The sequence below is a fragment of the Solea solea genome, chromosome 3 (genome assembly GCF_958295425.1).
Source record: "Solea solea chromosome 3, fSolSol10.1, whole genome shotgun sequence".
Lineage (NCBI taxonomy): Eukaryota > Metazoa > Chordata > Actinopteri > Pleuronectiformes > Soleidae > Solea > Solea solea.
In genome coordinates, this window is record NC_081136.1 from 6,748,207 (window position 1) to 6,764,234 (window position 16,028).

Sequence of the window (16,028 nt, forward strand, 5' to 3'; positions counted from 1 at the left end):
GGGATGGGGGTGGGGTTTTTGACGTCACAGCGTCTCCATATCGTTAATCTGTCAAGCTGATATTGTCGAGTCCTGCGATAAATCACCCGCAAGGCCTATTAAAAGCAAACCGTGGCTCAGTGTTGAACGCCGCCGTATATCAGGGAAAAATGGCCGCTCACTGTGACGGCGAAGCATTAAGCTCCGGCTCCACCGGGAACATTGTGATCTACTGCAGAATTGTCTGCTGAAATGGAGGCGTTTTCATGTCGTGGGGGCCTCGGTGGCAGCGCAGGGGCTTTACAGGGTCAGTTTTAACATAAAGCCTGGAATAATACTGTGAATAATAGACGAGTGTAAAAGCAGCAGAGGTCGGTGATTCCAGATCAGTCTTAAAATACCTTGTTGGAAAGAAGCAGCTGAAAAAGACAGAAATCCAACTGTCAAATCACATTAGTGTCACTTCAGTATGTGTGTGTATGTGTATACATATATATATATATATATATATATATATATATATATAACGATTATTTTTTATGGTGTAGTGTGTTTTTATCGCAAATTTGACCTTATGTTATTCTCCTTTTATTGTTTTATTTAGTTCTACTTTATGTTTCAACTGCAGTGACTTAATAGGACTTTCGGTGTCCTATAAAGTCACTGTGTAACTGTGTTGTGAAAGGTGCTGTGATAAATAAAGTTGTATTTTTACGATATGGATATTTGTGGTGGAGCCGAGTTCGAGCGAGACGATTAGCTTTGCAAGAGACTGCTGCCACCGTTTAGGACTTTCATGAATAAAAGCGTCATCAACATGGAGAATGACACCACAGTGGGCAAGGGTGTCGTGACGTGGGACCACAGAAGACATCAGAACACTCTTTGAACATGATCACTTTATTGATATGACTCTGAAAATAGATTGAAGTTTGAGTTCTCAACACATGACCATAAATCAATCGAAACATGTGCATGATAACTTGGTTAAAGATGAAGCCAAAATATAACATTTTAGCATTTTGCAGCAGCTCATTTTTCTTTTTAAACATTGCAGCATCATTAGCTGTTATTTTTGGACAGACTACGTCACATCGTGTCCAGGCTGGTAAAAAGCTATTGTTTTATTTAAACAGTAACCAAACGACCTCTAAAATTAGTATTGTCCACTGACAAACATAGTATAGTAGCCAAGGAGTGTGCTGTAAAGTGTTGTGGCAGTTTAATTTGAACTGAAATCAACAAGTTTGTAAAGCTCTCTTCACCCGTGGTGTAACTCAGCTCAGTCTATCGATCTAAAGATGTGACACTGAGTGAGGCTGAGATAAATAACTTCTCTGTTCTCTGAACATCGACAAAGATATTAAGCTCACACTTAAGCGATGTGGGGGGGGGGGAACAAAACCCAACTGCTGAATTGTATTAAGAATATGCCACATGTAGATTTATCACATAATTATGCTGAGACATGGCTTATGGAAGGATGACCTGCTTTAGTTTAAAATCAATATCTGTTTATTGTTGGTATGATGGGGGGGGGGGGGGGACATACACCTTTGCAGGCCATGACAATAACTGCAAATATTTAATAATAACTCAGGGTTTTTCATTATCCAGTAGCCCGTACAGCAAGTGTTCCGATGTTTTCGAGGCTTTAGCGTTTTGAAGGGGACGCTATAATACTTCTCCAAGTTTAACAACCCACGGCGGGCGTTTGATTTGAATTCACCACTGGCGATGAAACAATTCTTTTTTCAAATGCTGCTGTGGCTATTTCCTCCGGATGATATACTTCGTCTTAAAGGAATACAATTTGTGAGGAAGACTCTGTGCTGAGGTCCTGCTCACTCAGCAGCCATGTTTGGCAGGGAGTCTGTGCACAAGTCACTTCACAGCTAAATGAGCGAGGAGGGGGACACTGCGACACTTTCGCTTCTCCACACTTGCAAGTTTTTTCAACGACACTAGGACAAATGCCATGACAAGTCATGTTATGGGGACGTTAAGTCTTCATGTTGGCGTGACACGCTTTCTAAATGCTGTCTGCACCTGCAGCTTCGTTGTGAACCCTAAACTTTGCACACAGTGGCTCTTTTGCAGAGGCCAGCCCCCAGTTTGAGAGCCACTGCTTTAAAGCTGCAGTAGACGACTTATTTTTTTGCCATTATTGATCGGTAATATCATGAAAAACATAAACTGTTTACAATCAATTACAAGGCAGATTTGGGAGAGAGAGAGAGAGCGCCTCCTATTGGCTATTAAGCAGCTGTGTGTGCATGTCCCTTCATTAGAAACTTGCTAACCTAAACGCTGAAAAAAGAGTCATTAAACACAATAAAACTGCCCCCTAAATTAAGCATGTGCATCTCCCTGTGCTAATCTGGTGGGAGGGGCTTAGAACAGATAGCCTTCATTTCATAACGTTAGCATTCAACCCCCTGGAGGTTAGACTATTTTTTCAAGTGATCCTGCCGACTACAGATTTTGTGGACTTATCCCAGTATACAAGCAGTGTCTGCTCCACTAGGGGGCGAAAAGTCCCTTTTTCCGGTGTCCGGTTTAGTGCTCGGTTTGGTTTTTAGTTCCGAGTCGTCCCTACCCCCCTTTAACTTAAAAATATCCAATTCTTTAAACTGACGGAACATAAAATCAGTCTCCTTGTCAGGCCAACAAATGTACCAGCCTGAATATTGCTATGTTTGTGTTGTTGTTGTTGTTGTGCCGCCTTCTTTTCGTCCGACTGAACCGACGTATTTGACTCCGAGTTACATTCTGTGGGACTTCAGTTACGCTAACATGTTTCTAGTATTTTAAAAGTGCAGTAATAATCAGACTAGCTAACCCATCGTCTCAGCCCTCGCTGAAAAAAACAAGGCCAACACGTGTTTAGCTCAGAACGTCAAACTATTCCTTCAACATACTCAAAGCTCTTGTCGTCTTTGACCAAAAAACATCTAAAAACAGCTTCATTTTGTTAAGACGAAAGCTTGCCATGCGTCTGTGCGGCAGCTAAGCTACATAGCATCTGAACGTAGTTCAGTCGTACAACATAATGTGAAATAATGGCGCAACGTTTTTTTTTTTAAAAAGCACATAGAAATACACTCTTTGATTACCAGGTTATTGACATATAAATCCAGTAGCTGACAAATAAACAGGCTCTGGTTTTGAGAAGGAACAATCAGCTGAATCTAATATACTTTGCCTCACATTGTCTAAATACTGATACTATTGATGATTATTATACTTTTGCAAAAGCATCAATACATGATCGGGATTTGGTTCTGAAAAAAAAACAAAAAGAGGAAAAAAATCACAGTGTTCATTGACTTCAAAAGTCTTTGTTGACCATCTCCAGTCTCTTAGAAAAATCGGTCTGCAGCCAGCGAACGCCATTCCTTTAACATATTGCCTCATGCAACTCGGTGGAAAAAAACAAAACAACTCTTTATATATGTTTGGCACGGTTTAAATATACAGATAGATATACAAGCAGTGCATCATGGGACATTAACGTTTACCGACAGCCACACGAACATCATTCAGACATTTTAGAGTGGGATGGTTGAAAAGTTTTGTGGAGTGTTGTTGTATGAGGTTCTGACACGCACTCTTCTGCACCAGTGTCCGTAGAGAAGATCAATGTTTTAAGCTTGTCGGGACAGAGTGGCTGCCGGTCCACTGCTTCCTCGTCTATTGAGTTTGTGTCACTTGGGTAAATCTGAAGAAAGGATTTCAAACACAGATATTACAAAATTACGAACTTTGTGGTGGACCTTAGCAGTGGATCTGCAACTCCTGTGTGCTGGGATGTAAAAATCGTGGATTTTCTCTATGGGTTTTGGTGCAGGGAGTGAGCTATAGCGATACACAACTCCTTATATGGATATCCTGGGGGTGTGTGTTTATAGGTCACATATTCAGGCTTTAAAAAAATGCGAATTTTTTTCGTTTCCTTATGTGTTGTCAAGTCAAAGTTACGATTCGTTTTATATTGCGTTTTTAGAAGGGATATAAAGTGGCAATAATTGTGCAGAAGTCACAAATTAGATACTTTTTCGATTTTAAACATTTTTAGTACTTTTTGCTCAGGTGTCTTTATATAGCTGGTGAAAATGACATTTTTTTCATCAGATTGTCTTTGTGCTGCAAAAAAAGAATACAGGACACTCTATATTGCACATTCTTATAGCCTCTGTATACTGTGTTCAAAGGGTTAAGGCAACGAAAAGAAAAAAAAGCTGTGTGAGGTGAGAGTGTATTAGGTGAGTCAATTTAAGTGATTTTTTAAGTGAAAAAATACATTTTTCCTTGTTTCTTGACCTCAGCGCTCGGTCCACGTGTTAGTACCTCATACAACCATGCTTCATAAAGCTTAAACTATCACTCTATTGTCACATAAGAGAGCGAGTTATTTATGTAGGACCGAATATACATTCAAAAAGCAAATCCTCACGCACACAAACACACACACCGACCTACTTTTAAGTGCGTCTTTGCAAGAAAGAGGACACCTGCTCTGAAGACTGACTTTTCTTAATCTTGGCACAATTTCAATAAGAGGGAAGCACTTAAATCTAGTCATGGTGGTAAATGCCCAACGTGAAGGGTGATCGTCTCCTACGTGGAGGCTTCTATAGTTGATGTCTGAGCTTGGATGGGTCTGACTGGAGCGCTTTCCTCTCACGTCGTGGTGCTGATACATGATGGAAAGCTCTTCGCTTTGCACCCCTAGCAGCGTGACACTTTCTCTGCACCTCTGTTCCCGGCCGCGCGCTAGAACTGCGAGGTTTCGGTGAAGGAGATGGCATCCGTCTTGTCGACGGTGAAGCCCCCGTTCACGTAGGATTTCTTCTCGCACTCTTCATCGTCTGCGGTGGTTTCCAGGGCGAAGGGGTTGGTGACGTCGACCTCTGACATCAGATCCATCCTCTCCAGCTCCCGCTTGGATAGTTTCTGAACGATGCCGGCTCCGTAGGCGTCACCCAGCACGTTGATCATTGTCCGGAATCGATCCCTAAAAACACAACGTTCAGACTTAACCTGCAGCATCGCTCATGATTGAGTTTAAACTCTCAAGTAGGAAAAGTAGGAAAGCGTGACAAACTTACAAGAGCCAGTCCACAGCCACTATCAGAGTCACATCGCTTGCAGGTAACCCCACAGCTGTTAAGACGATCACCATGGTGACAAGGCCAGCGTTAGGCACTCCTGCTGCCCCAATACTGGCAACAGTTGCTGTTATACTGCAACAAAGAAAGACAATGTCACAAATATTCATTTTACAGAGAAGTGTGATGTAAATGAGTTGATTTTTCAGTCGGTAGGGCTGTCAAACACCGAGAAAGAGTGATGAAAATATTGTTAGGATGTGAAAGACAAGTCAAAGTGTAGATGCAGTCCATCTGTACCTGATGGTGACAATCTGTCCCACATCCAGAGCGTAGTCATTGAGCTGCGCGATGAAGATGGCGGCCACCGCCTCGTAGAGCGCCGTGCCGTCCATGTTGATGGTGGCGCCCACCGGGAGGACGAAGCGGGTGATCCGCTTGTCAATGCGATTGTTCTCCTCGGCACATCGGAAGGTGACGGGTAGCGTGGCAGAGCTGGGGAACGTTAATCGGAATGGGTTGGCGCTCTTATAGAAAACACTATTTTTAGTCTAATGTGTTGAAATTGTACAGGACGTGATTTGGCACAATGAGGGATTGGGAGGATTCTGACCTTGAGGCGATCATGAGCGCCGTCACCAGGGCCTGGGCCATTCCCAGTGTGAACGTCAAAGGGTTCTTCCTCACGATGATGAAGTAGATGAGCGGCAGACAGACGGTGGCGTGGATGGCGAGACTGTGGGGCCAGAAGCACAAGAGATATTGGTTTAAATCAGACTCATCATAATTCCAGTTCAAGCTATCGTCAGTTAACTCTTGCAGCAAGTTCTCCCCAAGTGTTTTACACCATGTTCTCCGGTTTCCTCCCACAGTCCAAAAACATGCAGATTTGGGGATTAGGCAGATTGGACACTCTTAATTGACCGTATGTTTGTCTCTATGTGGCCTGTGATTTTCGTCAGCTGGGATTGGCACCAACAAACCTCATGTGGATGGATGGATATCCTCAGTTACCCCGGAGTTATGGAATTATAGCTATCGGTGTATTAATCATCGCAACAAAGATATCTCTGGTTAACTGTTTTGTTACTAACCGCTCGGTTGCCTCATGGAGAAACCTTTACAATAGATTGTTATGTGATGATGTGCCTCCAATCAAAACTGATTGCACATGATGTTTCTCATAACTCTCCCTATAAAAGGTGTACTTTGTGGAACATGTTGACATGCTGCTGTATAGTACAAATTTGATAGTATTGTAAAAATGTAAAATCAATGATTGCTGGGTCAGTCATGCTGGATCATAATCCTCGTAACCTTCACCAACAACCTTGTCTCTTTGCACCGCAGCCATTTTGTCAGGGCACAGTAGGAAAACCACCACAGGTGAAAAATAAAATGAATGATGGTTCGGCTCCGTGTAGCCTCCCCAGTTTCAGGGTGCCTGCTGTTTCACTGTCACACTGTTCTGACTTATATGAAGCGGAAAGAGCCATCATTAATGTGATCAGTCAAACACGTCAAAATGGCTGCCGTGCAACGCGCCCATTCAGTTTCTATCACAGTTTCTGTCTCGTGGGTCTGTCACATATTGGGTGAACGTAAACATGACCAATTCTGCAGTTTTCTCTTTATCTTAAACTATTTATTCCTGGAAAAATACCGCAATTGTAAAACTGTATTTTCAATTTAAGTATAAATTATCAAGCAGTCAATTTATCTCTTTACCGTCTCTTCCTTCATAGGGTTTTTCCTGCAAAAAAGACATGTTATCACAGGACCTCTCTGACTTAACCCTGTGACCTAACTGAGCGCGGGGTTTTTAGTGCACTCTCTAATGGTGTCACTTAGATTTAGAGGTGTGAGCGAAGCTTTTATTACTTTATCTGCAGGCTGAGCAGTTTTAAATGTCCTTGTCCCTTATCAGTGCCCACACAGAGCTCATTTTTTACTGTATAACTGGGGGGGAAGAACTGGCCCAAATGTTAACCATAAATTCCAGAGTCTGGAACAGGCGGATACAGAATAATGGGCCCAACGTACCCACTCAGCACCGTCACCATGTACAGACCCATCTTCCTGAAGATCTCCCAGTCTTCCACCTGGATGATCTTTGCAGCAATTAGGAACAGGATCCCTATTGGCATGTAGCTGGGAAAAAAACACACCACAAGTTCAGATTTTTAGATTCTAATGTCAGTTGAAGCCAGTTTTAGGATAATTTGCTTGGACGGCCGCTGAAATATTGTGTTTTACTCAATCAATACCATCCCGTGTGTAGACTGTTAGGTGGAATAGACATTATTATTACCTGAATATGAAGATTGGCTGTACTGTATGCAGCTTCATGTGGACCCCATTGTTAATACTAACAAGCATAAAATATCTTTATATGCAGATGATATAGTTTTGTGTGCAACTGACCCCCAAAAATATCCAGGTTATAAAATCTAGTGAATAAATGTGATGCTTGGCTCTGCTGCAAACACTACTTATGAAGTCATGTTCTCACTCCCTTGGTGTGATGGTACAATAGCCACTTTGCTGGTTTGGTTTATTTATTTTGCGGTTTTCTGCTTTTGCTTTTGTATTTAATTTGTCCTTCAGTGCCACAATTGCATCCCTGTAGCTCAGTGCTTTTGACACATACCACATAATTATGTGGACCAACTTCATGGTCGCGTCATTCAGGGCGTCGAAAAATTCCAGAAGAATGCGTCCCTTTTCGCCCATCTTCCCGATGACGAGTCCAAAGGCAACGCAGAAAACGATGAGTCCCAGCACGTTGATTCCATCTGTGTACGCCCCAACGATTTTATATTCTTTGGTGATGTTCTGCGGAGAGAGAGAGAGAGGAAACAAGGAGGCAATTCATTCAGTTAGCTCTATAACCAGGCCAGGAAGCTGCTCTCACAACCATGTTAGCTCACTCTAAAGACCCTTTGATAAACTGTGCAAATGTTTTCACAGCCCACTGCTCAGTGGGTACTTATGGCTCATTATTGGCTCCACTGATGCACTCGGAGCAGACGCACGTTTCTTGCCAGGTGCAGAAACATGAAACGTAAAGTGGAGCTGATGATAAAGATTAGAAACTCAACAGTCGTGTAAACAGAGAGGACACTGGTAAACTTTGGTTCGAGGTCATCCTTTACTCGCTTATCAAACAAATATCGTAACCCAATGCGATTCTTAGTTGGGGTTGTTTAAAGTACATAAACATAGAGTTACATGGAGGTCCAGCTGGGGCCAGGTGAAGAGGGACAACAGTAAAGGGATAGTCTAGGTGTTTTTGAATTGTTTGAGACATTCAGTTCATGTTAACCCTCTTATGACCATCATGAGAATCAGGCCGCCTGGGTTTATTTTGATTATAAGGCTGTAGAATTGTCCAAAAAATTTGCTTACGCTCCTTTTTCCAAGACAACTTTCGCTTACAATATCTGGTGGTTATTCAGCCATTTAGGAATTACAGTATCGAGGAGCTGACGTCACAAACGTGTGACGTGCTGGTGAATCGTGTCTGTGATTGGACGGTCGAGGGCTTACCGTAATGACAAGTATATGAGATTTTTTTAAGTCTAGAGGTCTATTTTTTTTCTTTCTGTGCAGAGACTTGTATGTAACATGCTGTTACACTTACCTCTACTACTGCCATGATCGTAGTCGTCAGAGGTGGAATTGTGGTCGTGTTGACCGAAACTTTTGGAGGGTCCAGCTCTTTGCGCTTAGTCTTGTACTAATATAGTTGGTCATAAATCACAACATTAGTGTTCATTTCCCATACATATATATATATGTACATACAGTTTTATACACTGAGCAGACAGCGATGCATCGTGAATGTGTTACCTGCTGAAAACAAGCCTGCACCAGATTTTCCGGGAACATGTTTCTGTTGAAGGACACAAAAAGAAACAGTTAATACTTCACTGATTAGATAATGCCCCGACACATTGTATGTTGCTTTCAAAGCACAAAGAACAGAGAACAAAACAATGTTAACCTCACATTTTCAAGCACAATCTTGTCCTTTTGAAGAAGTATAACGTTTTGAATCAGTGCAAAGTTTCATGTATGAAGACGTTTAAGTGGGAATCATGATATTTCCTGACATGAAGTGTCAACAATAGCACCATTTTGAATCATTTGGAGTTCAATTTCTTTCTAATGTGATCTCCGTTTACATTTTTGTTTGCACAATATCCTCTTAAATGTACATTTACAGTACAGTTATTGTCATTTCTTTTGTCCATAATAGTCTTGTATTGAATAACTGATGATCTTGACAGTTCTAGACAAGAGTCACATTCTCCCACCACCTCCTTGGTCTTTTTTTTTTTTTTTTATCTCCCCTGTGTGATTTGCCACTACAGTCACATGACTTGGAAGTTTCACCTGATCAGGTCCAAGAGTGTGTCCACTGTGGTGACGTTGGGCGTGGTCCCCGCTCTGTCAATGTGGTCAGCTGTCTGAGACACTCCCGGTTTGATGGTCATCACCAGAATGATTCCTGGAATTGGTCACACAATGTTCCTGACACCACAGCTTTCTTATCGGAATACATACAGTATAATATGTTTCACTGACTTTTACAAAATTTCCACTACTTCAACCGGAGAATTTGAATCTGAAAAGGACTTGACAGAGAGGGCGAGAGCTCACCAAGGATAACTGCAATGATGGTTGTTGAGAAATAGTAGATCACGGCTCGCAGGCCAATCTTCCCTGATACCTCAGAGTCCAGGGCTGCAACACCTGTGCACCAAATAAAGCACAATTCATCCATTCATTATCTGCCACATATCACTGAAAGGTCATGGAAGGGGGTGTCCTTTTAATAATCAAAACACAACATTGTTGACCTTTTCACTGGGACATGCTATGAAGGACTGAGGTTTTTGGAAACATAGGATCCATAATTGGAACCCACCTGTTCACGGGCATTTCACATCATGTGTCTTTTTTTCATAATAATATCTGCAATTTGTTTCACACCTTATTTGATCATGTTAAAATGAAATCAAACTCTAACCTGTGCCTAAAATAGTACTATTTTTAATGTCTTCCAGAGCAAAAGAATGTACAGAATGTTAGAGAAGGGGAGTGTGGACCCAGTCTGGACTCAGTAATAGTGTACAAAGCAGTTCATGGACTATTTTAATCTACTGTATGTCTCGAATCCATTGTCCTTTTTGTGTCCTGTAGGGTAAAGGATGTGTGCATAGCATTTAGATTGGATTTTATTTGTAAGGTTTCAACTTCAGATAATACCGTAACCCTTTCCTCAACTTTTCCGGACCGTATTGTGTCTCTGCCAAAGAGCTTCAGAAGCATAACGTTTAAATAGAGATAATCTTTACTATCAGCTCCACCACCTCAACCCCTCCAATTCCAAACACTGGATCCTGACTTTAAGTTTAAGAAAGAAAAGAAAAATCCCCACTGAAGGTAACTCTTGAGTGTTTAAAATAAATCTCACTTTAAAGAATATCTTTAAAATGAATTAAAACATTGATTTCTAGCTACTTTGTCTCTACTTTTGAGCAAAATTGGTCCATGTGATGCAGATTCTTCTTCAAATTCTTTATTCATTTATCAATAATCTGTGTCCCAAGAGATATAGGCTGTAGAAGCTCCCAGATACACTGGGTGACATGAAATAAATCAAACTGCAATTTTCTTTGAACAATTTTCATCCTCGAGTAACTTTGGTGCAATTGTGTCTCCGTCTCCAAGGACCATGTTGTAAATCCACTCGTCTCATCTGTGTTTAGTGGTGCAGTGTTCTCCAATGTAAATTCAACCCTTCATAGACTGAATGGGATCACGGGGACAATCTTTTTTTTTTTTTTTTTTTTTTACTAATCGTTCATAACGTCACATAAATTAAAAGTTTAATCGCTGTGGCCCTAAGCTGAAGATAACACAAATTGACCAACTCTGCGTTCATCACTGTTGGATTCAAAGTCCGTATAAAACTTCAGTGAATTGTTGGACGTTGTTTTTCCCTCAGCTGCCAGAATAATAAAGTGCCTAATCCCACTCCAGCAGCGAGCCTTGATATGCTGCTGTGGATGTGGAGAAGGGATTAGTCAGAGTCGATGTAATGCGGCTCCGACGTGACATTCTTCAACAGTCACCTGGAGCATCAGTTATTCTACTGCTGTATTTTAGGAATTTTAAGTCTTTTTTCCCCACATTTTTGATCAGAAATGACATTTGCATATAGAGCAGGGGACCGATATTAATAAGAAATTCCTTCTTCTACTTCTCTTTCAAACCGTTTCACACCTGCTGTGCACATGTCAATCCTCTATTGGCTGTCACTTGTCCTTGCAAAGTGAATTGTCTCATCCTTTCCCGCGTCTTCTTCTGTTTTTGTGTTTACTTTCTTATACCACTCCCCCGTATGTCATCAGTCTGATTTGAATACATTTTCCGGAACCTTGAGGTGTGGTGGTAACACAAACACAGATTACCGGTAATTATTTCCCCCAGGTAAATAAGTTACTGTTCAATAAAAGTTCCCGGGAAATGTTGGTGGCTTTTATAACCGCCGACACAAACACATGGCACAACAGAGGTGAAACATCCTCAAGAAATGTAGTTGTCAATGTCTGAGCAGGAGAGACGTGGGAGACGTGGAGCCAAATGCACTATGATCTCATCTTCCAAGTACTCAAACTGCCCCATAAAAATAACACTAGTATGTCAATAATTATTAGTTAATTTTTAATCTCTCTGACAAGTCATTGACCAATATAGTCGTGAAGTGTGCATCACAAGCTTATCAGAAAAATATGTTTCATTTTTTCTAGTTTATTGTCATGTAAAAAAAAAAACCCACACTGGTCAACAATTACAACCTGTCGCCAAATAATTGGTTTCAACACAGATTTGATTTTTTTAATATGACCAAAAACAAGATTAACAAACTGACCAAAACTTGGTCGATATATAACCAGTAACATATTTAACAACTAGACAACTCAATTATTATGTAATTCAAAGAACTCCGGATATGCATGGATACTTTTATTACCCATAATCCACCACCTTGATGTCAACACTCGACCTCACTGCAATGAAGACCATTCTACTTCTTATTAACTCACAGTTTAGGCAGTGAACAACAGGAATTTGTGGTGACTTGTTTGTTTACTTGGTAAATAAACCACATTTATTTTATGAGCCTGTTCACACAGATCCTGAAAACTGTCATCGTTTAAGGCGTAAGGAGTTTCTTTTTACTACTATACTATACTTCTAATGTATAGTATAGTATAGTATAGTGACTAGCTAACTTACCTCTGGTTGTGTTTTTTTTTTTACAGTATTGTGAGATTCACAAACAACTTCATTTATTAAGGACTATCGGGACGTGAATGGGATTTCAACTAATCAATAATAAGTTTTTCGGAAAGACGTTTGTCAAAAATGGCCTACCCTAGCTTTACATTACCTGTGATCATGCTGGAGATGATGAGCGGGAGGATGACCAGCTTCAGCATACGCATTAGGAGCTCTCCTGGGAAGCCAAAGTACTGCTTGTGGAGGTTTGAGAGGGAGGCGTACTCTCTGACCATGACTCCCAAACTGATCCCTGAAAGATGGGGGTCAAAAAACAAGTCAAAATCACTCTCCTGCACCAAAGCCCATTGAGAAAATCAGCAATTCAGTACTATCAGTACGTTTAAATGAGTTGTTTTGTGAATTCAGTGTTTCAAATCATTTGTTTGAATTGACCTCAGTGACATAAACCTACCAAACAAAGCAGAAGAGCTGGGGAATTATATGTCCACTGTAGGCTAAAAACACTGATTTTCTCTATGGTGCAAGAAAAGCAGTTTACAAAGCCACGCACTTTTGTTTTTTGTCGTAATATGTAAACGTATATATGACATTTCTGGTATTGCTGCCATGTTGTCACTGGGACTGTGTGCTGACAGAAGCCTGAACTATCCCTTTAATTTGATATTGGGCCGATGACACTTGAAAGGTCAGTCGTGTTTTGTCGTATGGAATTTATGAGGCACGGAAATCATTAGTGTATATTAAACATTTTATATTTCCTTGCTATAAATGCCACACACACCCCCCTGCGGTGAACATCATCTACGTTATCACACACAGCAGACCGCTCTTATGATGCCTGTAAAAGATTTAGATGACACAGCAAATTACAGCTGGGTGACACATATAAACACATCAAAACATGACCTAATTTACAGCGAGCCTGTAACTCACTCACTCACTCATACAATCTGACTGCAGATTCTCCATAAACAGAGCTGCTCAGTCCACGTCTATATGTGAGAGTCTGCACCAACAAATGTTGTTATTGTCGTTATTGCTGTATCATGATTTTCCATCATGATACAAAATAACGACATTTGTGATGATATTTCACACAATTTCAAATGAAAAGTGCTGGTTTTGATAAGGAACGATACATAGTTCATAATAAAAAAACACATTAATGATGCTTAATGAATCTTTTAGAATCAAAAACACATTTAAGTGGCGGACCGCATTAAATCGATTGGGGGCCGCATGTGGCCCACGGGCCGTGGGTTTGAAGCCTCTGTTCTAAGCTGTTATAGTTGGTTTAAAAGTCTGAATCTTGTTTGACACAAAAAAAAAAACTTAAAAGATTATGATAGTAATGGTAATGATTCACACCTTGACTTTATTACAGCATCAGACTTTAGTCCACAGATGACGCCTTTAACTAAACTAATAGCCTGGTTAAAATATATATAAATGAAGATGGATGATTACTGCAAATTAATTTAAGGTTAATGAACAACATAGGATGACACTTTTCCATATAGCCAGCTGTAATTTAATCCACTGCCGCACCTGTAGAAAGGTAACCTCAGAGTATATTTGTACAATATACGAAAACACACAGAATTACAAAAGAAATGACAGAATTAAATAACACGGATGATAATAGGTGATGAAGTAGTAAATAACAGCTGTGTACATAGCAACCATTTACCTAATATTGGTAGTAGTACACTAATCATCAGACTAGATTTCTGTGAGGTAAGCTAGCATGATATTGATACTGACCCCTGTGAAACACAAAAGCCAAATTAAAGTGCAGACCACAGCTAAAGTTAGCCATACTATCACGTGTGAGATAAACTGGTGGACGTGACCGACCCATGTTTTATTAATGAAGCCCAAAAGTCCAATTATAGCATAGTGTGCTGCTAAAGTTAGCCAAAATATCACCTGTGAGATAAACTAGCACACATGACCGACCCATGTTTTATTAATGAAGCCCAAAAGTCCAATTATAGCATAGTGTGCTGCTAAAGTTAGCCAAAATATCACCTGTGAGATAAACTAGCAGACATGACCGACCCATGTTTTATTAATGAAGCCCAAAAGTCAAATTAAAGCATAGTGTGCAACTAATATTAGCCATACTATCACCTGTGAGATAAACTAACGGACTTGACCAACTGCTGTTTTATTAATGAAGCCCAAAAGTCCAATTATAGCATAGTGTGCTGCTAAAGTTAGCCAAACTATCACCTGTGAGATAAAATAGCGGGCGTGACCGAGCGCTGTTTTATTAATGAAGCCCAAAAGTCCAATTAAAACACAGTGCTGCTAAGGTTAGCCAAACTATCACCTGTGAGAGCAGACATGGCCGTTTTTAAGAAGGAGAACCAATTAAAGCATAATGTGCTGCTAAATTTTGATAAACTATCACCTGTGAGATAAACTAGCGGATGTGACTGACCCTTGCTTTATTAATGAACCTGAAAAGCTAAGTTAAACAACAAATTACAGCTAAATTTAGCCGAACAATCACATGTAAAGTACAAAAATTAAGACAAAACAGAATTTGCTGCATTTTGTATACATAATATTGGTTTTCATGGTTTGTTTTCCTGTTGCTATGGAAAACAAATGACTTTTGTGTTTTCTAAGGTTGAGTCATTTTTGAATTTTACACCTTCAGGTGCTCTCGCAAAAATGTTATTGCTGTGTCATCAGTCCCTCTCAGGGGGGCCCCCCTCTCAGTTCGGGGCCACCACCAATTGCCTTCATCTAAACTGTTGCAACGCCCTAAATAGAAATCATTAAATGAAAGACATTTTAAGTCACTTCAAGCCTGAATGTGTAAATGACTGCAGACTGAGTCTCGTCTTTGCCGCCTCAGTGCTGGAGCTTCTCGCGCAGACAGGCAGGAGCAGCATCAGCTGTCACCTCAGTCTGGTCACGTTTGACTGAGACAGATCCAGACACAGAGGGAGGACACTGCTCTCTGCCTCTGGAGGACAGAGGCCACGTCTCCTGCAACACCACACTCGCCACTCGTCCTCACATTCTGTCATGAATCGCAATGATCGCACACAACAAGGTGGAGAATTTATTCTTGAGCACACATTCCACATCGCTGCTGGTGTTTAGTCAGGCAGCGCAGAGCTGATGCGAAAGGAGGCTGATTTATTTCAGCATGGGACAGCAGCAGAAAACAAAGCTGAATGGTGAAGCCAAGAGGGATGGACAGATGTGTAAACAGCAATGAAGATAAGTGGGAAAATGGCAAAGTGTCTCATTCTCTCCTCATACATGAGCAGACATGAAGGGGCTACCACGTACCGAGCACCACTGATAAAACCGTGGCAAGCAGAAGCCAGTTCCTCTTCAGCAAGCCTTTGAAATTCATGCCTCGCCGCTCTTTGTTGCCCATCATGTCCATGGTGCTGCGTTTTCGCTTCCAGACAAGACTGGAGGGGGGTAAAAGAAAAACGACCAGTGGCCCCCCGTGGAGACACAAAAGAAGGTTCCTGTGTGGCCGGGATGTCAGATGCAGATGAGGCAGAGAGGGATGGAAAGAGCCACAGCAGAGGACGCAGCCGTCAGACGCTGCTGATAGCCTGTGTTGGTGTGAGGGTTGGAGGGAGTGTG

General features: G+C 41.1%; 1 protein-coding gene across 1 annotated transcript; it reads right to left on the reverse strand.

Moving 5' to 3' along the window:
• Positions 1-861: 861 nt before the first annotated feature.
• Positions 862-16,026, reverse strand: slc1a1 (solute carrier family 1 member 1). The gene is made up of 12 exons (XM_058625261.1): positions 15,720-16,026; positions 12,556-12,696; positions 9,756-9,848; positions 9,489-9,603; positions 8,943-8,985; positions 8,734-8,829; positions 7,741-7,925; positions 7,134-7,241; positions 5,704-5,826; positions 5,391-5,585; positions 5,091-5,225; positions 862-4,996 (listed from the first exon to the last, which is right to left on the reverse strand). The coding sequence occupies exons 1-12, from the start codon at positions 15,817-15,819 to the stop codon at positions 4,756-4,758; spliced, it is 1,575 nt and encodes a 524-aa protein (XP_058481244.1). The 5' UTR covers positions 15,820-16,026; the 3' UTR covers positions 862-4,755.
• Between the last annotated feature and the right edge of the window lie 2 nt (positions 16,027-16,028).

Coding starts and splice junctions, on each gene's coding strand:
- slc1a1 (XM_058625261.1), bottom strand. CDS start 15,819: ATGGACATGATGGGCAACAAAGAGCGGCGAGGCATGAATTTCAAAGGC. Junction 7,242..7,740: donor TTGGTCCACATAATTATGTG/GTATGTGTCAAA, acceptor TTTTTTTCCCAG/CTACATGCCAATAGGGATCC. Junction 5,827..7,133: donor ATGGTGACGGTGCTGAGTGG/GTACGTTGGGCC, acceptor CTGGCCCCACAG/TCTCGCCATCCACGCCACCG.